Source organism: Sinohyriopsis cumingii, chromosome 14 (genome assembly GCF_028554795.1).
Source record: "Sinohyriopsis cumingii isolate HCF-2022 chromosome 14, ASM2855479v2, whole genome shotgun sequence".
In the NCBI taxonomy this organism is placed as follows: Eukaryota; Metazoa; Mollusca; class Bivalvia; order Unionida; family Unionidae; genus Sinohyriopsis; species Sinohyriopsis cumingii.
Genome location: NC_142974.1, coordinates 50,264,751 through 50,291,103, shown reverse-complemented (window position 1 = coordinate 50,291,103; position 26,353 = coordinate 50,264,751). Strand labels below are relative to the sequence as shown.

General features: G+C 41.7%; 2 protein-coding genes across 4 annotated transcripts; both read right to left on the bottom strand.

The window, feature by feature from the left end:
* Positions 1-955: 955 nt before the first annotated feature.
* Positions 956-3,255, bottom strand: LOC149783769 (uncharacterized). The gene is made up of 2 exons (XM_089933323.1): positions 2,750-3,255; positions 956-2,652 (listed from the first exon to the last, which is right to left on the bottom strand). Exons 1-2 carry the CDS (start codon positions 3,208-3,210, stop codon positions 2,343-2,345), a joined length of 771 nt encoding a protein of 256 aa, XP_089789449.1. The 5' UTR covers positions 3,211-3,255; the 3' UTR covers positions 956-2,342.
* Positions 956-7,463, bottom strand: LOC149783768 (uncharacterized). Of its 3 annotated transcripts, XM_089932003.1 has the most exons (4): positions 7,258-7,463; positions 5,660-6,061; positions 4,002-4,093; positions 956-2,124 (listed from the first exon to the last, which is right to left on the bottom strand). In XM_089932003.1, the coding sequence occupies exons 2-4, from the start codon at positions 5,787-5,789 to the stop codon at positions 2,119-2,121; spliced, it is 228 nt and encodes a 75-aa protein (XP_089788129.1). In that variant the 5' UTR covers positions 5,790-6,061; positions 7,258-7,463; the 3' UTR covers positions 956-2,118. The 3 variants fall into 3 exon arrangements, with proteins under 3 accessions (XP_089788129.1, XP_089788128.1, XP_089788127.1); XM_089932001.1 differs by lacking the exon at positions 956-2,124 and having other exon boundaries at positions 3,252-4,093; XM_089932002.1 differs by lacking the exons at positions 5,660-6,061; positions 7,258-7,463 and having other exon boundaries at positions 4,002-4,398.
* Positions 7,464-26,353: the final 18,890 nt, after the last annotated feature.

Genomic DNA, 26,353 nt, shown 5'->3' with positions numbered 1-26,353 from the left:
TCAGTGACCAGTGCCTGAGAAACATCGCATGTATCTCATAGACATGCGCCTGAACAAGATCACATTACTGTATTAGCGAAAATGCCTCATACCTCACTGATGAGTGCCTCAAACATTGTACATGTCTTGTACCAGCAAGCGAAAATGTCCCACACCTCACTGACCAGCACCATAATGCCTTAGTCGAAGCAACATTTATGTTAATTGATTCTGTGTTGGTTCACGTGTTATTCGGAATTGATAATTTTGATGCAATCTCTTTTTATGACGAAATAAAGTAGGGTAACCAGCTATAGTCTTATCTTCGTATCTTGCACCCACTATGTATACCTCTAAACCTCACGACAGATACCAGCAAGTTTACTATTACTTGACATGGGACGGTTAGACGAAACTCGGAACTACACAGTTCCATCTCGGGAACAAATGTACCCTTATTCCACCTACTTCCACACTCGATGTGTCATGTAATATATGGAACACTTTGCAAGCCTGAAAATATAAATGCCGTACAGCAAGTATTATTTAAGGTTAAAAAAATCTTTTTGAAGTTGGGGGATGTTGAAAATTTGCCAGATTAAAGTCAGTGTATTTTTCTGAGGTCAAACTTAAAGGTGCCAATCTTTAACCCAATCTGCAAACCGGAATGTACCACTGCAATATTGTTTCCTACCATTTTAATGTAAACGATTTGTTTTAGCAAGGAATTTGTGCATATATCACGTAAATATTTACACCTATCCTCTCCGAATGACAGTTACTAACTTGACATTTCAAACGGATTTATATATATATATATATATATATATATATATATATATATATATATATATATATATATATATATATATATATATATATATATATATATATTTGTGATGAAGTGTGTGTGAGAGGATAACAAAATTAAGGAGGAAAGTAAGAATTTGAACATAATGAATAACACTGAAAACGATTTGTTGATGCAGGCCACATAAGTGACAATTGTATTGAAAATAATAATATATTCATATGATCTAACATGCATAAGGTTATTTACAAAATTACTTTAACATAGTATGTGATAAACTACATAGTTTAAATTCAGACCTGAATGTAAATTTGTAACCATCAAACCAAAAAACAATCCATTTGGGAGCTGAGACCGCCTACTGCTGAAAAATTCATATGACGCTAAAACCAGTTACGTCAAATAATATAACCTGTCTACAATTATTTTATCAAATTTAACTACCACCTAGGGAGCTATAACCCAAGGCGGTTGGTGGGGTGGTGGTGGAAAATGTAAAATTTATGATCTCTAAATATACTACCCGTATCTCCAAGAATTCTTTGCAAGTGACGCTAAGGATGCTGACCCATATATTCATACTCCTTAACTATCTTCCATTGGCTAAACGAGTCATGTGACCTCATTCCTGGGTTCAGCTGGCCCCCCAATGGTCAATATTGCTTTGTTTCAATTGCATAACAAGACCCATTCACCTCTCATCACAAATATCCTTGCACTAGTGCAAATAGTTTTGTGATGAAGTGTGTGTGAGAGGATAACAAAATTAAGGAGGAAAGTAAGAATTTGAACATAATGAATAACACTGAAAACGATTTGTTGATGCAGGCCACATAAGTGACAATTGTATTGAAAATAATAATATATTCATATGATCTAACATGCATAAGGTTATTTACAAAATTACTTTAACATAGTATGTGATATACCACATAGTTTAAATTCAGACCTGAATGTAAATTTGTAACCATCAAACCAAAAAACAATCCATTTGGGAGCTGAGACCGCCATAACACAGGAACCATGCAAGTCACCCACTTTGCATGGGGCCTGTGCAGCCCCAAAATGGACAGTGGCCCGCATCAACCGTGCCTTTCTCAGCCTGCTCCCCGACATTTGTGACTCCCACATGAGAATGATAGAAGTGCCAACTGTGAAGATTGCACCTAGTGAACAAATATCAATGCTGTTATATTCATGTTTAAGTTATATTGTTCTTGACTTCAGCTGAGGTTTCATCGTGTGTACTTTTCCTGTCATATTTATCAGCAGTGAACCCACTTGCTATTCTGATGTGATTATACAGAGTGTTCAGGTCTGTGAACTCACTAGACCTGAAATGGAAAGAAATGTTTGCGCAAGTATTTATGTGACATGAAAATAATGTGACATAACATATCTATATATAATGTTGGGATTAGTGGTGAACCTGATATTTATCCAGGTTATGATTATGATGGAAAATTTACTTGAAGATGGATTTTAAACAAAATGTAACTGAGAACACCTCATACCTCTTTGTGTGCAAACTTAACTGAAACCCCAAAAGAAATTAGAGGTTGGAGTGACGTTCAGAACATCTAATATATCGTTTGAAAGCATCCGATTTCCATCGCCCTAATTCACGAATCTGACTATCGGACAAGCCCTGCGCAGCAGCAGTTGTTGCTGCTCCGATTCTAAAGCTATGACTCTTGAAGCATTTTGGATCAAATCTGCAGAACTGCAGAGCGAGTTTTAGCTGTGCATTGAATTCTGCCCGAGTTATAGGTGTGTTTGAAAGATACATGAATATTGGGCCTGGACCCATACCTCGCTTTTGGATGTATCGCTGGAGATTTGAGACCGGACACACTGCAGTATTATTGTTTTTTTTTAATTTTTAAAGTGAACTTCTGACCCTGACTGTGTTTGAAGGTGTTAAATATCAGAGTGATGGAATGGTGATCAAGAGCCAACTGATCAATGTGCAACAGATTAGGGTTATGGCGGCTAAGGGACTGCACTGTGATCTCCCCAATTCTCAGGAAGGCATGGAATGCCAAGGAAAACATAGCTCGAAATAGTAGTTGTTTGTACCAAGAAGTTATAGTGCAAGTTGTAGCGTGGATAAGTTTTTCTAACATACACTTATCAATTGGCAATCTCACATCACAAGAAACTTTATTTCTGTGGCATGCTTGCGGCAGTTTCTGTATTAGAAAAGAGTTTGTAGGGTCTGTATAATTATTGATTTTGTGTACAAACCCAATGGCAGATACATATGAGGATATTGTTGTTGAGGCATAGTGCTTGTTCACCAGATAAGAGATGAAAAGTGCCATATTAGCCTGAGAGACTGGGATTGAGGTTTCCAATGTATATTCTGCAGTGAAAGCTCGATATAAGTTCCAGCTGCGTCGGTAGGCTGCTTTTGACATTCGTGTCAATGTACTATCCAGTAGCGTATCAAGTGTGTTTGTTAGTGAATCAAGTTGGGAAGTGCCGGTATTGACACTGGTTCTGGGTCTGCATGTGGAGCCAAGGTCCGGAATCTGTGCTCCTGCAATCGAGAAAGAGCATCAGCCAGAACATTTTTCTTTCCCGGGATGTGACAGGTTTGAAATAGTATGTTGTATCTGAGGCATGCAAGGACCAGGTCTCTAACAAGGTACATAATGGAAGGGTTCTTTGAGGTTTGCTTATTTACAATATCAACCAATGCCTTGTTGTCAGTGTGAAAGTAAATGCAATTGTTTGCAAGTTGAGGAGCCCAAATTTTGATGGCTAGAACAATTGGATATAGCTCAAGGACTGTGATATCTAGCGCTTGCCATTCTTTATTCCATGTGCCATAGAACCATTTGCTGGCTAGTACACCGCCATAGCCAACTGTGCTTGATGCATCAGTGTGCAAATGAATGGCATCAGAGTGCAGCCAGCGATCAGGGAGGAATAAAGATTTACCATTGAATTCTCTTAGGAATGTGTACCACAGCTGCAGATCAGCCCGAACGTCCTTCGTAATGCGTATGAAGTGATGTGGTTTTGACACACCCACTGTCCGATCAATCAACCTTCTCAAGAAAGCTCTGCCTGGCAGGACAACTGCACATGCAAAATTGAGTGTACCAATTATGGATTGGAGATTAAGGAGCGTCATTTTTGTTTTTTGTTGGCAGAGTGTTATCAGACTGTAGCAGTTCTGGAGTTTATCTATGGGAAGTCTTACCTCCATCTTGATTGTATCCAGTTCATAGCCCAAAAAGGTCAATGTTGTACTGGGAAGAAATGTTTTTTCCTCAGACATGGGAACCCCAATATCTGCACAAAGAATTAAGAATTGGTCTAATTTCTCCTTACAGGTGTTATAGTTTGATTCCAACAGAAGAAAGTCATCTAAAACATGTACCATGTGACCAATGCCCAATTTGTGTCCCGCCACCCACTGTAATGCAGTGCTTAAATATTCAAAGATTTTACAACTGGAGCTACAGCCCATGGGAAGGCACTTGTCATAATAATATAGGTCATTCCAAGAGAAACCAAACATATGATACTGAGTCAGGCAGAGTGGAACAATTCTGAAGGCACTAGCTATGTCTGTTTTTGCCATAACACACCCTCTACCAAGTTTTTTAATGATTGCAATAGCATGTTCCACAGTTTGATATTGAACAACACTTTTTTCTGGGGATATACCATCATTTGTAGAAAACCCTGGAGGATGTGATAAATGGTGAATCATGCGAAAAGTACCAGGTGTTTTCTTTGGAACCAAGCCAAGTGGTGATATCTGAAATAGCGAGAAAGGGTGGCTCTTGAAAGGCCCTGCAAACCTGCCAGCCTCAAGCTCTTTGTCTATTTTGTCTTGCACGATCTGTGGATTTTGTATGGCTGATTTCAGATTATGTGATTGAAATGGGGACAGAGAACCCTCGTGCCCCACTTTAAATCCAAATGTAAACCCATGTATCAAAATTTGTATCATGGCAGTGTTGTACCCTTTCAACCAATGTTGTAACCTTTCAGCTTTAACAGGAGTAGGAAGCTTACTGTTTTCGCAGTTCCCCTTTTCCTTGCTGGCGGTGTTGAAGGGAGTTTGATGTAGGTCCTTGGGACTGAGTAGGTTTGTAGCTACCACGAAAGGGCTGCATGCTGTCAGTTCTAGCTTGTTTTGGGGCATATTTTGGCAACAATTTGAATGGGTGTTGAATGGGCAGTTTGCATTTGCTGAACGGATGGGCTTCCAAGCAATTGAAACAATTATGCTGGTATTTACAAGCTAGCCCTGCCAAACACTGCAGCCCCTTATGGTAGTTAAAGCAGGCCCCTTTTGGGGGATTTGATTTTGAGACTGCAGACGGTAATGTGGCAGTGCTGGTGGCAGTCCTGTCACCAATGCTGTCCAGAACAGATCGCATGTAAAGTTCAAGGTGGGTGGAACCCACTTTGCCTCTCCCCTCTCTATCATGCGACGAAACTGCTCATCATAGTATCTCCAATGAGCCCTGCGCTCAGACAACTTCATGACGATTTCCATGTGGTGAGATAACACTGTGCTCAACCTAGGGGATTTCATGCATATTACTGTAGCAAATCTGTTCCATGCTGTCAACCACTGATTGATCGAGAGTGGGGACTTCCTGGCCATGGGGACTAGGTTAAATTCAGATGTGTTTGAAGTGATATTGCACTGTAATCTATATGTATTGTCCATGGATGTCGAAAGGAGATTTTGAAAATCTATGTATGTCCCAGCACAAATCTGCTGCTTAATTTTATCAGTTATAGAGGCAGTTATATCAATTGATGTGCTTACAAAGTTGGACTGACTGTGTGTATCTAATATGTTAATAGGTGCTAATAAATCACTCAGAGTACCTATACCTGTATGACAGACTCCAGTTAAGGCTGAGGTAGCCTGTGCAATGCTTCCCCCAACGGATGTTTCAACATTTCTTTCTGTTTGGGCTCTTGAGGAGGCAGATGGCCCTTGCTCTGTTTCCTGCGACAACATGGCAGGTTGTTGTGGACTAGTGGTCCCATGCAGTATCTCCAAGATGTGGTCCAGCTTTCTGTCCACTTGCGCAGTGATCACAGGTGTAATGTGCTGTACTACCTGCTGTGCTATCCGGTCAATGGTAGCTTGGTCTACTGTATCTGCATGTGTTGCTCCCGTTCCATGCTGCTGTTTTGGCGATCAACTGCTCTAATCCGTGAACCAGATGACTGAACCCTCTTTACAGCCTGTTCAACCCCTGCTGATGCTTTGCGCTTGGGTGGCATGATCTGGTTAGGTTAGAAAAATGAATGTATTAAACATAATAGTAAATAGTAAGAAAGAAGTAAAATGGACTACCACGTATGGTCCTATGCACAAGGCATGTTATTATTTAATGAAAAATGCACAAACATATTATCATTGGCAAACCAATGCATGTAAGGTTACCTGATATAATTTCTTCATTGATAGACACAAATATACATACATATATATACATATATATATATATATATATATATATATATATATATATATATATATATATATATATATATATATATATATATATAAACCCTTTGTCCTTAGAAAAATGGCTTATGTATAGAAGGTGGCGGTCTGGTATGCAACCAGACCTGTTATCAGGCCAACCCGCTGATGCAAAAGTGCAAAAAAAAAAGAGGACAGGTACGGGACCTGGCCTGTTATCTCCCAAAGTGAGCAGATAACAAAAGATATTGAAACATGTTCCAGGAAGCCACTCAAAAAGGACCCCTTGTGAAATAATTAATACTTACGAACAAGGATTTGGTATATAATCATTTAACGGGGGGGGGGGGGCAACAAATATATTAAGGGGAACCCCTATTATGTAGAACAGAGTGGCTTGCCAGGAACAAGTCCCAAAAGGATCAGGTACGGGACCTGACCCAGTGCCTCCACAATGGCAGACACTAAGGTTGTTTACGAAAAACAAAGGAACAGGTACGGGACCTGGCCTGATATCTCCCTTTGTGGGCAGATACAAATAAAATTGAAAGCAAAATTAGTACAAGAGCTAACCTAGCCTAGTTATCGTTGAATGATTGTGCGTTATTTTATAACATGCATTGAGAAGAGCTCCCCGAAGTGACTTATAAAGGTGCCACTGTCCTTTAGGGGACAAATGAATGCCATCTGAGTGAAACTTCTCCCTCACATGAGGCCTATCGAAGGCAAATTTGCTATTATGGTTCCAAAATGTTAAATAAGGATAAGCAGACACTTCAGATCGCACAATATCATTGACCTCCTTTGCTAAGTGACAGTACATCTCCTTATAGTTTTTATCGGCTGCTTCATTGTTATGGTTTAGTATTCCCGCGACCCCAACTTGGTGTAACGTTGCCGGGAATCTAGGCATAAGCTGACACAGAATGATCTGTTTAACCTTATATTTCTTATGTAAAAGCGTAGCCAATGCGACCATCTTATGTGCAATTACCTCTGGCGATGTCTCTGCGTTTACATCGTTGTCCCCAATCAGAAGAATTACAATATCGGGGTTTCTTAAGCGGACTTCATTCATGTCAAGGCGCAAAAACTTATCGATTGTGCGCCCCCCGATACCCTTCATGTTTACATTACAAACTTCCGTTACATTAAAAGACGGACTTAGTCTAAGATCCGTCCCGGACCTCAAATACCGATCTAACCATTTACAAAGTGAATGGCCAATAATGATTGCTTTTGTCATTGTCTTTCCAAAATTTAAACGATGGCTATGTACATAAAGAAAATTCTACTAACCTTCTTCTTTCCAAAGTGCGAGCAAGAAAATGATCCTCAGAATTATGAGAAATAATTGTGCAATAAAACAAGAGCAATTAAAAGGATCGAAAGGAAAAAAAAGAAAAATGTAAAATTTATGATCTCTAAATATACTACCCGTATCTCCAAGAATTCTTTGCAAGTGACGCTAAGGATGCTGACCCATATATTCATACTCCTTAACTATCTTCCATTGGCTAAACGAGTCATGTGACCTCATTCCTGGGTTCAGCTGGCCCCCCAATGGTCAATATTGCTTTGTTTCAATTGCATAACAAGACCCATTCACCTCTCATCACAAATATCCTTGCTAGTGCAAATAATTATATATATATATATATATATATATATATATATATATATATATATATATATATATATATATATATATATATATATATATATATATAATTTGAAAAAGACTTCAAAGTTAGTTAAGTTTTCGATTGTAAACGTTAACATGATTTAAGAGAAAAGTATTTAGACAAATCTTAGTATAATATTTCATCTCTAGAACAATTATGTGGCTTTATGTCAAGACAGAATTATTTCTTATTCACATTAATGCATCTTTCTGTACCATCTGCTGCATAATCGAGACAATACATACTCTATTTAATATAAACATAATATGTATGTGTGCTTTCGGTGATATGTGTTGCCTTTGTATATGTTATTGTATTATGGGCCGGTAGTAGTATAGGGGTGCACTCGCGGGACAATGGGGACAATGTTAAAAAGGGAGAGGATGTACCCAGGGTCAAAACGGAATTTCAATAGGGGTGAGCCTGTCTAGGGACAATGGAAATTTTACATGGGCTAGTCTAGGGACAAAAAGGTCTTGAACATGGCTGGGTCTGTCTAGGGACGAAGGGAATTTAACAAAACGACAAGGGATTGGGCCTGTATAGCGACAAGCGGAATTGGATAAGGGTGACAGCCACTTACAACAATGTTGCAAGAGGCTGACCTCAATCAGGAGCAGCAGTTAATAACAGTGATGAAAGTGATTGACTGGAATACGCGCTACTGTAGGTAGGGACAACTACAACACAGAAATACACATACATATACAAAAAAGCACCTTATTAAGCAATGCAAGAGAATCAGAACATTTACTTCACTATGGTACTTCCTTCAAACAAAATATCCTTCACCCACTTCATACATACCTGCTCCTAGAATAAGTCCTGATATTTTAGCATAAACATGTGTCAGTAATAGAGCAATCTGTAAACTGGTCTGAATTACATCCACAATTCATAGCTTTCGTTTCACTCAATGCACTCCAGTAGGAGATGAAATTCAGGCATGTAAACGTGTTTACGGTTTTAATTATTTCATTGTTTCTAGCATTTCGCTTCACCCAAGAAATTCTTAACGGGTTTGAATTTAAACAGATATAAAGATAATGGAGATACAAAAACCATAATTGATCGCAGACAGGGTTCTACAGGATGCTGAAGTCTGTGACAAAATATGCATACTTTTAATCTAGACGCATGACATTTCCAATAGCCAAGTCTTCGGTACACGAGTTTTCATGTCGGCAAATTTCTCTTTTATTTGATCTATTTCTAAAACTCAAGTGACAATCGAGTCGTGTGAGGGTTATCAAGCAAAGTTCTAGATACTGTAAAGGGAGATTTCAGCAGAAAAAAAGAGATTAAGCTAACCGATAATCAGCTGCCAGCACCTAATGATCATTTTAATCAGAAGTCTAATTACAAGCACGAGTGCACAAACACGTTGTGTTGATAAGTACTAAACACACTGCTAGTCCAATTGTATTTTATATCTTTCAGTGATGTTTGAAACAATTAGATTTTATTATATCCCACGCTTAGAAAAAATAGTCCCTAAGGTTTTGGACCTTCTTTTATTTATTGGTGGAATACATGCCCACATGCCAATCATCATAAAAATCAGATGAATCTTTGTGAGTCAAGTACACCTAAACTTTCCTTCTGCAGCGATTATCACATGTGTAGTCGTTTAATGGCAACAATGCGTACCTTTTCTGGTGCCAAGAGAAAAACTGCATATGAGTCTGATTCTCACAAGAATGGCCATTGAAAAGCTGTTAATGAATCTAGTTTTGATAACGAAAACAGAATTTCAATGAGATTGTGAGATTCCTAGAATGAATCATGAAAGAGGACATTTCCAGGGGTTGCAAGACAAGAGAACAATGGAATTTCTGTTTTCATTATGCACCCAGACTTGTTTCTGGATTTTGCTGTTAGGCTCGTTTCAACTAGAGTGGCTTGTAAGAGAGATTTCTTAACACACAACCATATCAAAACAAAGAGCCATAAATGGTTAAACCAAGAAAATGTAATGAAGTTATTCTTCCATTGTCATGACCATTACTTTATGTTAAAACGTTTAAAGTAATAAATATATAAAGAAAAAGAACGTTTATATCTTCTTTGATCACAACATTCACAATCATCCGTGTTTACGGTTGCCTTAGGTTCTAATCAGAGGACATAGAGGATGGCCTATGTTCAAACGCAAAAAAATAAGACTGTCCTGAGATCGAATGTTCTTTTGTATACTTCAGGCCTATCGCTGTGTTATTTTGTTTAATTTCATTTTTTTTTCCTTCTCTTATCTTATTGTGTCATGTTCTCCCATGGTGTTATGCCACCAGAGTAGCGTGGCAGTGGACCAGTTGGCATGGAAATAGGATAGGGAGTGTTTGTCTGACAAATTAATCAGCATGATAAACCACCCAACACTCAATCCACAATATATTTGTAAAACGTTTATAAGAGTAAATCACGTTACTTTGTTTACATTACTATTCTCCTGACACCACCAATAGTGTCAAACAGTACTCATCTTTAACCTATGGGCTGTTGTTCAATTCCCCTTATACTCCAACTGATGCTTTTGATCCGCAAGTGTCGTTTCTGATCCTCAGATAACCCACTATCCCTTGATCCGCAAGTGTCAGTAGTAAAGGGGGACACTTTACGTACAATGGGAATTAGCATTAAAAACACCCTTGGGACACTTTACGTACAATGGAAATTTAACATGGAGAAAAATCGTGGGACACTTTACGTACAAGGGGAATTAACATGGGAATAAATCGTGGGACACTCTACGTACAAGGGGAATTAACATGGGAATAAATCGTGGGATACTATACGTACAAGGGGAATTTAACATGGGATTTTTTTTTTTTTTTTAAAAGTTTTTTTTAAATTTAAATTTAAATTTAAATTTAAAAAAGGGGTAGGCAATTCAAAGACTATCTCTTTTCGAGAAATATGGCTGGCCCTGAAAAGGGCCTTTGGGTTTTCTTCTTCTTCTAATTTCTTCTTTTCCTCCACCAAGTTCTTATTTTATCTCCAACACTCTTTCTCTTCTTTTTTTTCTCCTTCTCTTCTTTCTTCTCTTCCTCTTCTTCTTCTTTCTTCCTCTTCTCATTTTCCTCTTCTTTTTCAATTTTTTCGTTCCATGTTCTTATTCTTATCTTTTCCTCTTCATCCTCCTTCTCCTCCTTGATCTCTTTCATGACACCACTAATCTTGTCCTTTGCTTTCCTTAAATTGTTAATTTCCATCTTTACACGATGGGGACTATAGGAATAATGGTCTTCAACGAGTCTTAATAGCATCTGTTCCATTATTCCTAAGTTGTCTAAAACGTCTTGCAAGGTTTGTAATTTGTCCATTTGGTTTGACGCCATCTTCTTTGTATTCTTTGCAGAATGGTTTGAACAACTAATACTGTGGGTTCTTATACGAAAAGCGCGAACGTGAAGGAAAACATCCCCCTAAAACATAAAATGGATCTTACCTAGATGATGACCAAACATCGCGCGGACGTGAAGGAAAACATCCCCCTACTTTCTCATTTCATATAATATAACCCTAACTATACTCTTCACATTTGCTAAGGAACCCATAATCTACTATTCACACAAACATACCTGAGCTCTTACAAACACATACACTTCCACTATTAATAAAGAGTTAGTGTTTATTTTCACACTACTCTACCTACACACATTGGCAAATTAATAGTTATTTCTTTTCTAGAGTATTGGGTAGCCCTGAAAAGGGCTGTTTTGTTTGGAACTTCATGGACACCTGGTTAATGGTGGCACCTTCCAGGCCTGGCGCCACATACACATCTTATCCCCCAGTTACTTTTTACCTTTTGGGGGGAGAGAGCAGAGGCAGGATATGTCGCTTCAGAATCCCAATTTTCACTCTCTGGGATTCTGAAATTTTTTCTTCTCTCCTTTTCCTCCTCCTCTTCTTTATATCTTCTTTCCTCCTCTTCTTTTTTTCTTCCTTCCTCCTCTCTTATCCTTCCCTCCTCGACAATGGCTTCAGCGGCCAGTTCATTTAATATGCGCCTGGCATATTCCAGATGCACATGAAGTTCCAACAGTTTCTCCAGTCTCGTGTTCATTTTTGGTGTTGATCAATCAACAAGGGTAGCTGGACTGCCGAACGAGTTTCAATTTATACTGAAAGCGCGGACGTGAAGGAAAACATCCCCTAAAAACATAAAATTCATCTTACCTAGATCATGACCAAGAAACAACAACGCGCGGACCTAAAAGAAACACTCGCTCACTTTTTTATGCTACCCATCACTTCAATAGACTATCCACATACGCAAAGCAATCCAATCTAACCCAAAATATACACCTCAAACAGCCCAAAAAAAAAACATCATTTTAATCTACTATCCACACCAACCTACTTTATCACTTACAAACACAATCACACAAACTCATACCCTCACATTTTTTAAGAAAGAGTTAGTGTTTATTTTCACACTACTCTACCTACACACATTGGCAAATGGATCGTTATTTCTTTTATAGAGTATTGGGTAGCCCTGAAAAGGGCTGTTTTTTTTTTTTGCTATGGCATTCTTTTTTAGTTTCTAAGAATGCGATGTCCTCTGAGGATAGACTTTCTGGCAATAGGTCTGCTTCTTCGGAAACAGAAGAAGAATTCTTTGGTGTCGATACGGCAATCGACAAAGCCTCTGTCAGCTTCAGGTTGCTGCTGCTGTTGCTGTTGTTGCTGCTGTTGCTGCTGTTGCTGCTGTCTCTGAAGTCTGTACTTCTCTGTCCATTCTTCTTTCTCCCTGTTCATTTCTTCTCTGAAGAGCTCTTCTATCAGGTCTTCAGTGATTTTTAACATTCTCACATTCTCTATTTCTTCTGGCTTCGGTATCAGACTGTGTCTGACCCTATGCAAATTCACGTAGGCTTCGTTGAGCTTAGCTAGTTTGGAGCACATCTTCGTAGGAGGATGAGTCGACAATGGATGGTTAGACTGGGAACAACCCGGTTCTTAAAGTTAAAGCGCGGACGTGAAGGAAAACATCCCCCACACGGTTTTCGAGCCGCAACGTTCATGAGAGGGATAGTAAGAAATGAAAGAGCATCAATCCAACATTCTTATAGCTAAACAAAAGACAAAGGCATTTTTTTCTAAACACAACATTTTTTATTCAAAAATCACTTAACACTAAACAACAACAACATTTTTAACAATAATCCAACACTATAACATCAAACAATTTTTTTTCAAATCACAAACATTTTTTTCTTCAAAATACAATCTACTTTAAACAAGGCTGACAACGTTGTGAATGAAATTGTGATTTCCACTGTTGGAAATCATTAGGCCATTGATGGACACTACGTTTCCTAGCTTGAGACAAAAGATAAGCATAATGGTCACAAAACCATCGATCTACTTTCACATCGTTTCTAGCAGAAGAACGAGGATCGAAATGAGTCACTAAATGTTCTAAGGAATAGCCCAGGCTGCGATGATGCAGAAAATACACACAGTACTGTCCACACACCAAGGAATCTGTGCCTTGTAATTTCACGTTATTGAATCGGGTGGTTTGAGCATTTCTTCTCATAAAGTCAATGATATCGTCTTCCAAAGGGGGCAATCCGTACGAATCGAAATATTCCACACATCCTTCTTGAGGAAAGTAAACGGCTACCCAGAGGGTTCCTGGGAGATGACTGTCGTCCGTGTTGATCACGTAAGCTTGATGGTCTTTAGGTTTGCGATGAGGGAGTTCATCTTTAGCACAGACGACGGGATTCCAAGAAGCCGTATACGAACTGTGGTTCAAAAGGTAATAAAGTTCCCAGGTATCCATTGTTTTGTGTTTTTTCTTCACAGGTAATAATAAGTCGTCAATTCGATCCTGACTTTTTGCTTGAAAATGTCTGACGAATAAACGGTTATTCGTTCTGTTTCCTCACTCTGATTCAGGAGAGCTTCGATACGATGGATCTCTTGAGTGGTTAATGCTGGACAAGAATGTTCACGCAAGTCTTTATACCACTGGTGCAACACGTCTTTGTTCGAGATGAGGCTCCAAGCTTCGTCCAGATACTCGTCCAATTTTTCTTCTTGACTCAACATCAGGCATTTATCGTGTTGAATTTGACTGGGATGATCGTTTTGACATCCATAGCAATTTTTCTTGATCAATTCCGTCATTTTGTCGACCAAGTGTTTGGCAAAACAGCAGACTAAATGGGCTTCTTGTTCTGGCCATCTCGACTTCATCATGATATCTTCTTCGTCTTTGTCTTGAGATTCTTCTCCTTCCATGGTCTCCTTACATTCCATCTCCAAAGTTTCTCCACTAGGTAAAGAGGGACAACAGTCTTCCATGGCTTTCTAATAATCTAGAATGACTTCTCTCAAACTGTTGATTTCTATGGTATTATCGAATTATGCATACAGGATGACGTTCACTGTCTTGTCCAGTGGCTTTGCAAACTGAAGTTCCACACGAATCTGGCCAGATTTTATAGGGTGGAAATGTCCCTCGTCGCTGCCTTGGTCTGGAGTGAAATCGAAAGCCCACAAAGTATAGCCTCCGTCATATTCGTCGTACGAAATACCGTGACTGGTGTTGGTTCCTAACTGGCCGGTGGCTTCGTACAGGGACAAGTACGATCTCAAGTAATTCTTCTCGTCACCAAACTTAGGTTCAAAGGGTCGGGTACACAAGGTCTTGCCATCGCGACTGACTTCGATTTTGGACACGCCGAAGTGTTGAAAGTTGAAAGGATTTTTAGCGATGGCTCCGTTGAAGGCTTCATTCTCGACCATACCAAGGATTAAACGCTTGGGTAGCTGTCCTTGAAACAGATGATCTTGGGTTATGGATTGAAGGTTAGCGGGAATGGTGAACGTTTTCACTTCCACGCGTCGGATGGGATACTTGGCGGTCGTTCTGCTCAACGTCTGACTGATGTCGTTTGCCACTTTGGGTAACACTTCTACGCGTCGTACGTAGAGTTTGGCCTCTAAAATTGTGCTTTTAGGAGCCTTAGTAAGATCAGCAGCCTGCAAATGGAAAGTGGAACTGCTGCGATTCAGTCTCAAGCGGACATTCACTCCGTTCAGCAAATATTTCTCTTGCAACCACATGTCCAAATGCAAACGATCCATCAGTTCTAAACTTTTCTTGTTTAAGATTTTCTCTTCTCTTGCCTCAAAGCCGGAATTGCTTATATCTATTGTGTCGAACTTGTCCGGTGTGTCATCTACCCACAGCACACAGGCATTGAGATGACTTATCTTGGCATCTGTTCCGTACGTCAAGAGATTTTCCAGGTAGGCACGGTAAGGGTAAGTATCCATGCTGCTGCTGACCAGTTTGTTATTCAAGTACAAATCCACTGAGCTGAACAAGGAATGCATGAAATTGTTGACGGGAGCTATATTATCATCGTCTTCTACTCCTTTATCATCTTTTTTTAGAACTTGGACTTTCAAGTACAAGTAACTGCTATTCAGATCGATGTAATCTTCGGGCTGTCCTTTGATTTCAAACTCGATGGGAGCGGAATCGGTCAATGAGGAGATGGGATTAAATTCCACCCATTGGGATTCTTGCATGGTCATCATGGTGGGGGGCATGGCAAACAGATCCAGTTCCGTCTTGGAACAGGCGCAAGACTCTCGGTGCATCATTTTGTTTTGTGTTTCAATAATCGAAAACGTCTAAGTCTCGAACGGTTCTTCTTTTCTTGGCCTTTCTCGCTTGAAGTCTGGTGAAAGGGTGTTTTCTTCTTCGTCGTCTCTTTCTGCCTTGTCCTTGCTGAATGCTTGACTCGGTAGCGTGCAGGGCATTTATAGGTGTCTCTCGTCGGCCCAAAATGTCTTTGCCCGTTTGCAGCAAGACATTTTTGCCTGCCCTCATGAAGGCTTCTTTAGGGTTTTGTTTGTCGATGATGACATTTTGGAGAAATTCTTTGCCTTGCGTCAGTGCCGCATCTTTCAAGGCGTGCAATCCGCGTGTCACCATCGGTTTCAACACCGGGGCCACCGAACGAAAGGCCGATTTTAACATGTCTCCTAAACCGTGTCCTCGCTGTCGTGCAACCCCTCGGTACACTGGATACATGACTTACTTACTTACGAGTCGTGAGAAAACCGTTTTCGAAAATGGAGTTTCACCGTGACTTTTCCTTTGGTGAATGGAATATTTTGTCCCAAATCTCCTTTTATAGTAATGTTGACCGTGTCCAAATACGACTTGCTGACAGGCAAATAGTGAGGATGGACAAATTCGCGGTGGACGTGGTAAGTGTTTCCACCTTCCTCGTCAGCGTTTGTGGCAGAATCCACTTTGAAAGGAATGACACGCAGTAACGGTACGGAGGTGTGTCCCACCACGTTGTATTCCACCACATCGGAATACACAAAGATCAAATTCAGTCCTTGGTTCAGTTCTACCGGGAAACGAAAATACCTCGCAAAAATATCGTTGTCGAAAATGACTGGCAATTCGGGGCTTTTTTTTTGTTCTCCTATCTTCCTCAGCTCCGTGTCACCGCCCAATATGTCAAACAATTCAGGACAAAATATGAAAGATATGAATTTTTTGGACCCCTCAGAAAATTTCATCAGAAAGCGACGAGCTATTTTGTGGTATTCCAGGGTGACACTTTTTTGGACATTACTCAAAGCTTTATGGAACACGCCATTAAACCTGGAGGCTATGGCGCTGACCAAATGATGACCACTGAAATAATAGCCTGGGAGAATGGACAAGTTGTAGGTCCACGTTTTAAGTTTGTCATCATAGGTTTTATTGGTATATGTGCTACTAGTCTTATCCAACTCCTCTTGCAATTGTTTGTCATGAACTTCCACCTTAAACCAATTTTGCTGGGCAATGATATTGTGGACTTGGGTTGGGTGAATCATTTCCACTAAAGCCACTTCCCAATGGGCTTCGTGATCTAAGGGGATGGCTTGAGGTAATTTGGCCGTGTAACAGCACAACGTGTTGTTGGGAAACACCTCCATGGAACTGTCACTGGGTAAAGTTAAGTAAAATTGGTTTTGGTGACTCATAATTCCAGAGTTCTGTGGCTGTCCGAGGGGTTAGTGGACGTCAGAGGCGTGTCTCCGCCCAAAATGGGGTTCTGGTTGTGGTTGCTGGAGTGGTGACTGGCACTGACACTGGACACAACGTTCCCGTTTGAGGAGAATTTCAGGGAGGGATTGGGAAGCAGGTAACCGATGCAACTGCTCAATAAAATGGTCCACAATTGTTTGTCTCCTTGTTGCAAACTCAAATTGGCGATGGCTGCCCCGATGACACAATACACCACGAAGATTTGGCAGAAAAAGACGATTTGCGTTTTAGGCACACGTTCTCCACACCACACCCACAAGGGTTGTTTTTGTAAATCTTGCACAGAAGAACTAGGGGAAGAAGGACTGGTCGACGTAGCTGCGTCTGATGTGTGAAAGGGCATGATGGTCACTTCTTCTTTTTATAGTCGATGACTTGCGAAGCGTCGATCCAAGAATCGAAACTGGGTGGATATCCTTTCCAACGTACTTTGACTTCTTTGACACGTCGTTTGCCCACTTTACGGGTTCTGCGTTCGAGAATGCTTTCGATGTCGTACACGTCGTCTTCTTTTTTGGTGACACGTTGTAACTCGGGCAAATAAAACGTTCCTTTGAGTACTTCTCCGTTCATGTCTTCCAATTTATAGACAGCAGGATGACGGCCATGCACTCGTCCAGTGACGCGAAACAATTCGGTCGTCCAGTTAGGTAAGTAACCTTTGTCGAAAGTGCGTTTGGTTTTGCCAATGCGCACCCAATCTCCTACGGTCAACTCTCCACTTTTCTTGGGGACAGCCCTCGTCGGGGACGTACCGAACAGACGCTCAAACACCAGCACTTCGTTGTCGGGAGTCACGTCTTGCGGGGCACGTCCGATGCTTCGATGGTAAGATTGGTTGTACGCTTGCACCAGGTGCGGTAAGATGTCGATGTACTTCAGAGTGTGGTGATGCGTAAAATATTTCCACATGCGTTCTTTCAAAGTGCGTTGAAAACGTTCCACGATGCTGGCTTTGGTTTCGGGATTCTCGGTGGTAAAAAAATGAATGTCACGTTTCTTTAATTCTTTTTGGAAAGCTTGGTTCAGAAATTCGGTGCCTTTGTCCGTTTGCCATCGAAGAGGGCGACGACCGCTTTGTTTCAACACCCGTTGCAGGGCTCGCACTAACTCGCTGCTCGATTTGGAAGTCAAGGGCACGACCCAGGCAAATTTGGAAAAGACGTCGATGACACAAAACAAATATTTGTAACCACGATTGTAGCTGGCCAAATGAGAGACATCGGCTAAATCGGCTTGCCATTGATGATCGATGCCTTCCACTCGGGTGCGACTTCTGGCAAACTTGCGTCGAATGGGTTTGTGCAAAGTGTAGGTAGCTTGTTCTTGTAACCATCGTTGCACTTGAGGTAAACGGAGACTTTTCAGTCGCGTTTTGGCAGCACGATACAATTTTTGAACTCCTGCGTAACCTGCAGGATGCGAGGGATCGTAGTAAATGCTAGCTAAGACTTTTTCCATTTTTTGTGTTGGTGTGTTAATAAGGTACCCACTCTTGGAAGAGGCTACTCTTTTTCTCTTGGGGTATTTTCTTGGATTGCAAGGCTTTGCGTGTGAGGCCAGCAATAGGTGTCGAAGACGAGGAGGATGTCTGAGCGGGGGATATCGGTTCTTGTTTCACTTCTGTCTTCACTTCTGTCTTCACTTTCTTTTTCTCTTGTGAGGAAGAAGGGGTGGCCATCATCTTTTTAATCCATCCAATTCTGGAGGTAGGTGGTGTTGTTAACTTGCGTACTTTTTCTGGTGGAGTTTGAAACCCTTCTTCTTCTTCTTCTTTTCCTTTTTCTGTCTTGGTCACGGGTACTGGTGGTACTGGTACTGGTACTGGTGATGGTGCTGGACTTTTCATCAAGGTGTTAAAATCTTTCAAAGTGGGTAGAGCTGTTTCGTCTAAAGCTTTCTGGTGAAAGAGTTGCAGTCTTTGCAAGAGTTGACCGTACTTTTGCGATTTTTCTGTTTCGGACAAATCTTGACGATCCATCAAGGATTGCAATTCGTGTTGTAACTGGGACATCTCGCTCAAATTGGGATTGGGAGGTAAATGCGGGGTGCGTTGTTCTTGCCAACGATGGTATTCCATCCATCGTTTGTAAGGCACTAAAGCTAGTTTTCGTCCTTCCATGGGGTTGTCAGGGGTCGATTCTGAGATTTTGGGACTTCCGAGGGCCTTTTTATCTTGCTCCCATCAGTCCTCCCAACATGGTTCCCAAGACTCCTTTCAGTATGGGACCTAACAAGAGGGGCAAAATGCCTCCACGTTGCACTAACATCTTCTTTTTTTGACGAATGGGAATTTTCTTTCGAACCATTTGGCGAAGAACGTGACGATGTTTGCTTAAGCATTGTTTCTGGTGTTTGGACAAAGGGATCGTGCCTTTCAAAACGTTCAAACAACATTCGCACACGGTATCGATGACCTCTTTGGAGGCTGTTTGAATGAGTTTTTTTCGTAGGGGTGGAGAAGCTTTGGACAGGACAGATAACATGTCCCCATGTTTGGCTAAACGTGGTGGCAGTCCTTTCCTTTTCTTTCCTTGGGGTTTTCTGGAGGGTGACATCTTTGAGTCTTCAGGAGCACCGAAAAAAACACTGATATCCTACTGGGTCACAGGCCTTTTTTATACTGGAACGCGTCGCCACTGATTGTCTTTACGTTTTATCAGTTTGAGGACAGGCATGACACGTCGTGCAGGGGTACGTAACGGACTAAATCGAGCCAGTTCTTGCTTGGACAAATCCAGTAAACTTTGTAACATGCCCGATCTTTCTTGAACTTTGATTTTGGGAGAAGGTACTTTGTGAGCAGCAGCCACTGCCGCTAAATTGGAAGGTCCTGCCACTGGGGAAGTTCTTTTGGGGGTCATCAACGGAGAAGTTCTTGGTGTAATCAACGTCTCCAAGTACTCTTCAGTTCCTGGTGACATCAACGGAGAAGTGGACAAACGTGAGGCTGCCGGAGACGCTGTGGCAGGTCGTGGCTTGCGAGTGTAAGGTTGCGTCCTGGCCGAAGTGCCTCTCTTGCGACTAGTTTTCTTCTTCTGTGGATTTTTCTTTTTCTGAGAACTTTTTCTCTGTTTCTAAGACACGGGCTCGTGTTTGTGGATCTTTTTCTCGACTGATGCCATACAAGGCACGAATCAATTTGACGGGAAGATGCGACTGAAGGGACGTCATGTTCACACTGTGTGAGACAGACGAAAAAGGGTCTGAGGTTTTTATAGATTTTTTCATGGGGAGTGAAATGAAGTCGAGGACGGAGACGTGTACAGGACAGGCCCTCCGTCTTGGCACCAGTGGTGAAACAAGTGGGTACGAAATCGCAAATCCTCGGGGGTCGTTGGTTTCAAATCGACGAGTAAATAGGCGTGTGGCGTTTGAGTGGCATCGTCGTACGCCTGAGTCAGCCAAGGCGTTCCTAACTGTTTGGCTAAGACTTGCACTTGCGATTTATCTCGAGGGCTTTTAAACAAGACCACGTAATGCGCATTGAGACTGATGGTGCGATGGGCTTTACTTTGTTGAAACAAATTTTGGGTGATGTAAACGACACTGGCATTACGGTGATGCCCTTTGCGCGTGAACCACAATTTAATTTCTTCTTCGTCTTCTCCTAACATGTCGTCGAAAATGACCAAATGGGTTAGACGGGAGTCAGAGACGATGCCGTCGTCTTCTTTAGGAATGCCTTCCACAAACACGATGGAATCGCCTTGACTTTCTCGCAAGAGGCTGTACGCCGATTGCCACTCTTTGTAACACCACACGATCCGTTGAGGGGGTCGATCGATCAAATGATGTTTATGTTCGATCAAACGTTTGACGAATTCGGTTTTGCCTGAACCGCTAGGTCCAGCAATTAGCATGTTAAAGGGATGGCGAAGATACAAAGCCTCCCAACTGGCACGATCTAAGTGTTCGTCGATGACTTTGACAGTAGAGGAAGAGGGAGCAGAGACAGTAGAGGTAGCCATGGTGTGAGAAATGTCACTTGTGACACGAAAAACAAACAAGACAAGAGTTTATATACTTTTTCAGAACACGTTTATTGAATGTTTTTTTCAAACATGAATACGAAAGACAAACATACATAAAAGCCAAAGGCTTAAGTACAAGGATAAAAGGCACATGATAACGATGAATGTGGAATAAACACAAGTGTCTGTACAACAACCACATGTTTTGGGTAATGTTCTAACCAGTTCTATAGTAGGGGGTAAGGTCACACAAGTGTCCTCCCGAAAGGGTCTTTCAGGTCTGTCCACGACAGTCCTGTCCTGGGTGACGGGTTCTTCTGGCACCGTCACTAACACGGGTTGAAAAGTAACTTTTTTCCTTGAACAACTCTCGTGCATACTGGGCCACTTCTTGGGTCCAAGCCTCAAAATCCCATTCTTTCCAGGCACGGACATCTGTCCAATGGGGATGTAAGTCACAAGCTACACACACATCGTCATACACGTCTTGGGTAGCTAAAAGTTGACGAATCTTTTTTTCCTGTTGAGGTCGAGAAGTATCCAGATGAAAACGCAAGGCTTTGAGCAAAAGGAGTTTTTCGTGACCATTTAAGGCCATGGAGGTGGTAAGTACTGATCGTAAAGAGTCCACAAAGAATCGGCTGGTAAACGAAATCCCAAAAAACAAGTCACTAAGACACACACCACTTGTCGTCCCAAATTGAACGGATACAGTTCTTGTAATAATTGATGGTAATGATCCACGGTTTGAATATGGTCATTGAGTTCCTTCCACGGAATCTGTTGAATGATATGTGACATAATCCGTGGCATGGCAACTTGATTTTATAGTGTCTTTGTTTCGGAAGCAATAAAGGTAATTTCTAACCAAACACGTTCGATCTCCAGTAGGGAATTTAAATGTTACATACTGTAACTGAAACGCCAGAGTTTGTCTAGATGTTTCGTCTTTTTCTAAGCAGATTCCATGTAACAAATGTTGGTAATCCTTTAACTCGTCTTCCTCAATACGTTGCAGTAAGTGAATCTCCAAGTAACCAAAATTACGAACGTCTAGCCCATCATCATCATTCATATACTGAAAGTATTCAACAAGGTCTGACCAGTGAAAAAATTTCTGACGAATCAGTCCTCTTATACCATTCAGGTACCAGTGGTTAAAGATCTGGTGACGTAACGGATGCAATTGTTCTTTACGTTTCACTTGTATTTTCACCAACTCTCGGTAAATCCTTTCTCTCAACTCCTCAGGCAAGCCCAAAATGTACTCTTGTAAAGTATCCATAAGTATATACACTGTTTTTGGAATCGCTGGGTGGTAGCCAATAGCCTCGTTTAACTTTGTGCCTAATGTAATATCCACTCATAATCAGTCTTCTTGTACTTTGGAACAGAGCATAATTTAAAAACGGATGAATCACTTTGAGTTTGCGTTTCACTTGTATTTTGATCAGTTCTCGGTAAATGCGTTCTCTCAACTCCACAGGCAAAACACGAATGTTCTCTAGCAAAGTATCCATGAATAGGTCATACTAATTCCTCTTTGGTCTGACACAAGAAATGTACTCTTTGCACAAACATGGTTTCACTTCAGTGTCGAATTTAAATCGTTGAGTCACTAATCTACACATTACAATTCGTTCAGAAGTTTCCTCTTTCACCAAGTTGACATTGTGTTGAAGATGTTGGTAATTCGTTAACTCTTCCTCTGGAATTCGATGCAGTACGTTTACAATGATGTAACTACAATCGTCCATACCAAACCAATCCTTTTTAAAACTAGAGGATCGTTGATCAATGTCTGTCCAATGGAACACTTTCAATTGAATCAATCCTTGTATAGCCTTCAGGTACCAGTGGTTCAAACACCGGTGACGTAACGGATGCAATTGTTCTTTACGTTTCACTTGTATTTTGACCAGCTCTCGGTAAATGCGTTCTCTCAACTCCACAGGCAAAGCACGAATGTTCTCTTGTAAAGTATCCATGAACAGATTATTATGGTAAGAAGTTACTTCAATGTCTCGGTCCCACTAAGGGTAAGTAATGACAATTCGGTGACCATCGAGCATGTTCTACGTAGGCCGAATCTTGCGGTTCCCAGTGGTGAAGTGTCACATCGCAACTGAAGCACCTGACTTTAACTCCTTCGCCCAAGTAGAAAAATCCGGCTCTGGCTAATTCTTCGGGGGTCGGTCCTCCCAGATACTTTGGCCATTTTCCTTTGAACGATTGAAGACGATTTTCAAAGTCGCAGTATTCCGACGAACGCACAGGAAACGAATATTCGTCTTTCACAGGTTCGTTTCGATGAGGGTTGAGTGACATGGGCAGGAGTTTGCTCAGGGCCGTAAGGGGGTAGACGTGAAGGTGGACATTCCCCTTTAAAACGAAACCCAGTAAAATGTCCAAGAGGACGAGCAGCATCGCTTTCGCATCCCACAGGTTTGACACGCACAGCATCACTTTCCATGATAGGGGTAGGGGCACTAAAGTTCCCATGATGCTTTACGGCATCGCTCAGGTCACAAGGTACAGCATCGGTCCCATCGCAAGGCTCACAATCGCACTCGTCTGCAAACTCCGTTACGCAATTACAATGGTAACCACATGGACAATCGCAGTTTCCTTCCGGACATTTTCCGTCGCAATGCCTGGGTCTTATCCATCCAATATTAGTCACACTAGAGGAAGATACAACTTTTTTACAATCCCCAAACTGGAACGATGTCTCTTTCAAAGTATTCATCTTGTTTGCTCGGTCTTGGTAGTCACAATGAACTATCGATCTTGACCATAGCCCCCTTTTTATACTAGTCGCAATGCAGTCTCCAGCTTGTACATCTTTCCTTTTTTACGTTTTTTGTGTCCTGTTCTGGAAGGTACCGTCTCTAAGGTACCGTCAACATTGTACCGTAGTGTGATGGGTGGAAAGGCCATAGAAAGGTAAGGGCAGTGCGGAGACCATCGAGTATGTTCCAGAATAGCTGAATCTTTATAGATACATAGATCCATTCGTAACTTCAGTCCGCAAGCGAAACACTGTACCTCGTATCCCAATCCTGACTCAGGTCCCAAGTAGACAAATCCTGTTCTAGCTAAAACATGCGAAGAAGGTAATCCTTCCCTATCCGTAGACCATTTCTGAAACGTGTCCAATCGACGGGCACAATCACAATAGTCAGGTAAGAAGACTGAAAAATGGTAGGGTTTGAACTTGGAGTTCTCATCGGGTTTCTCACTCGATTCTTGCTGTGGCGAAGTCATCTTTCTGGTGGGGTAACTATACTCTTACAACCAATGTTTTATACCAACGTGTCCATACGGTAAGGTGAAATGATTGGGAAGTCGAACTCGCTTCTGGTACACGATTTGATAAACTTTTTCCAAAGGTCGACTGACGATGTGGTGAGTGGGTAAACGTACAATCTTGTTCGGTTGGTGAGTGGTCACTTTAAAGTTTCCATCCTCTCCCGATTGCAAGGCTTCTTTCAATACCCCAAAGTTGACCACTCGACTGGTACGATAATTCAGAGTCAGTCCTTTCACTTTGCACGTCGTGTGCACTTCTCCTTGTTTGTCCCGGTATTCGTAGCCGTAATTTTTGGGACCGCCACTGACGAAACTTAGAATCTTGTCGTCGGGATGTTCGTCTGTCCAGGCTCCTAAACGGTCTCCTTCGATGTTAGGGTGATGTTGAATCGGGTGATGGATGTAAATGCAACTGTCCGTGTCAAAGTACAGGACGCGTTCCCCTAACAGTTCTAAAGCTTCGTACAATTTTAAGCGAGCATGGGCTGTCACGTAAGCCGCAATGATGACATTTCCAAAAGGGTCGTCTTGTACAAAGTCCAGATCTTCTTCGTAATTGACCAAGATCAAATTCTCTCGAACGACGTCCACGTGTTTCATGTATTTGGTTTTGTCGTGAATCATCTGGAAGTAGCGGGAAGGTTCTGTCAAATATTCCGTCTTGGGTAAACACGGTCGTTGTGCCATTTTACCCCACAAGCAATTTAACATCACTTTGGCAAACGATCGCCTGCCTTCGTTTTTCTCGATGTGGTCTAAAGTGATACCTTCTTGTTCGTAGTATTTCTCTTTGAATTGTATTTGGTCTTCGGGAGTGTGACACCAGGAAGGATAGCCGCTGGCTTCTTGCTTCAGTTTCAAAAAGGCATCCACGTAGTCTGCGAAAATGCCTTTCTGCGTGGGGTCACCCTTGCAGTACTGTTGTGTCTTGGGAAAGTGGCAAATTTCGTACACTTCTAACAGTTGGTATCCCATGTCCAGAGCTTTGAACAATTCTACGCTGACCCAAGTTCCCGTCAAGGCCCGTTCTTCCTGGCTGTGATGGCAAGGTTGGTCTTGGTTGCACGTTTCGGCACAAGTACGGCACAAGGGAAACATCAGTTTGCCTTGACAATGGTGAGGTAAGACGGGATGGTATAGGTTCGTGGGAGGCAAAACTTTGCACTTGATCAAGCCTTCGTATTGTCGAATGTTTTTCAGGTCGATGTGTTCCGTCAGCAATTGCGGGTGCCCTACAGGAAAGCGACAATATTTGCACACGTAGGGATACAGCGAACACACGTCCAAGTATTTGATTTCTTCTCCTTTCTCTTCGTCGGCTTGGTACAGCAAACAGGTGGCATTGGTCCTTCCTCCGTACAAACTATCCCTCGGGTTCAGCGGGTCCATGAACTGGTAACTTTCCACGAGGCGTTTAAACTCGGGATCGGTTTTCATACGGTGATCGTACTCGTGTTCCCACATTTCCACCACTTGGTATCCTTGCTGTTCTAACTTTAGGCGTCGCTGACAAGTGTCCTGGTACAAGTCTTCCATGGTTCGTTGCAAAAACTGATTTTTAGTGCCACGGTCAGGGTAACAGACGGGACATCCGTGAAATAAGCAACCGTTAAACTCGTACACGATCTTGGGGTTTTCTAAGTCCCAGCCATCGACCGAATACGTTCCGATGGTCTTTTCGCCTCCTCCGTTGCGGGCATGCTGAATCCACTTGTCTTCCTTGTCGCACAAGTAATGTAACCAGCGTAGGGCTTTGACCGAGTATTGACGTTTGACAAAGTGGGTCGTTTGAGGACTGATGACAGCCACGGTCTTTTCAGGCATGAATCGTTGTCGATACACTAAGGAACACGCTTTGGCAATGGTGCAAGCTTCTTTCAAAGGATCAACCCCTCCGTGTTCCATGAACAGTTCTCGAAATTTTCCACAGCAACGCCGTAAAATGTCCACGTCGGAACGACAATACTTTAGCATTTCTTCCTGAAAGTCGAAAGGGTCCGAGGCGTGAATCTGGTACCAAGCGTAGAAAGC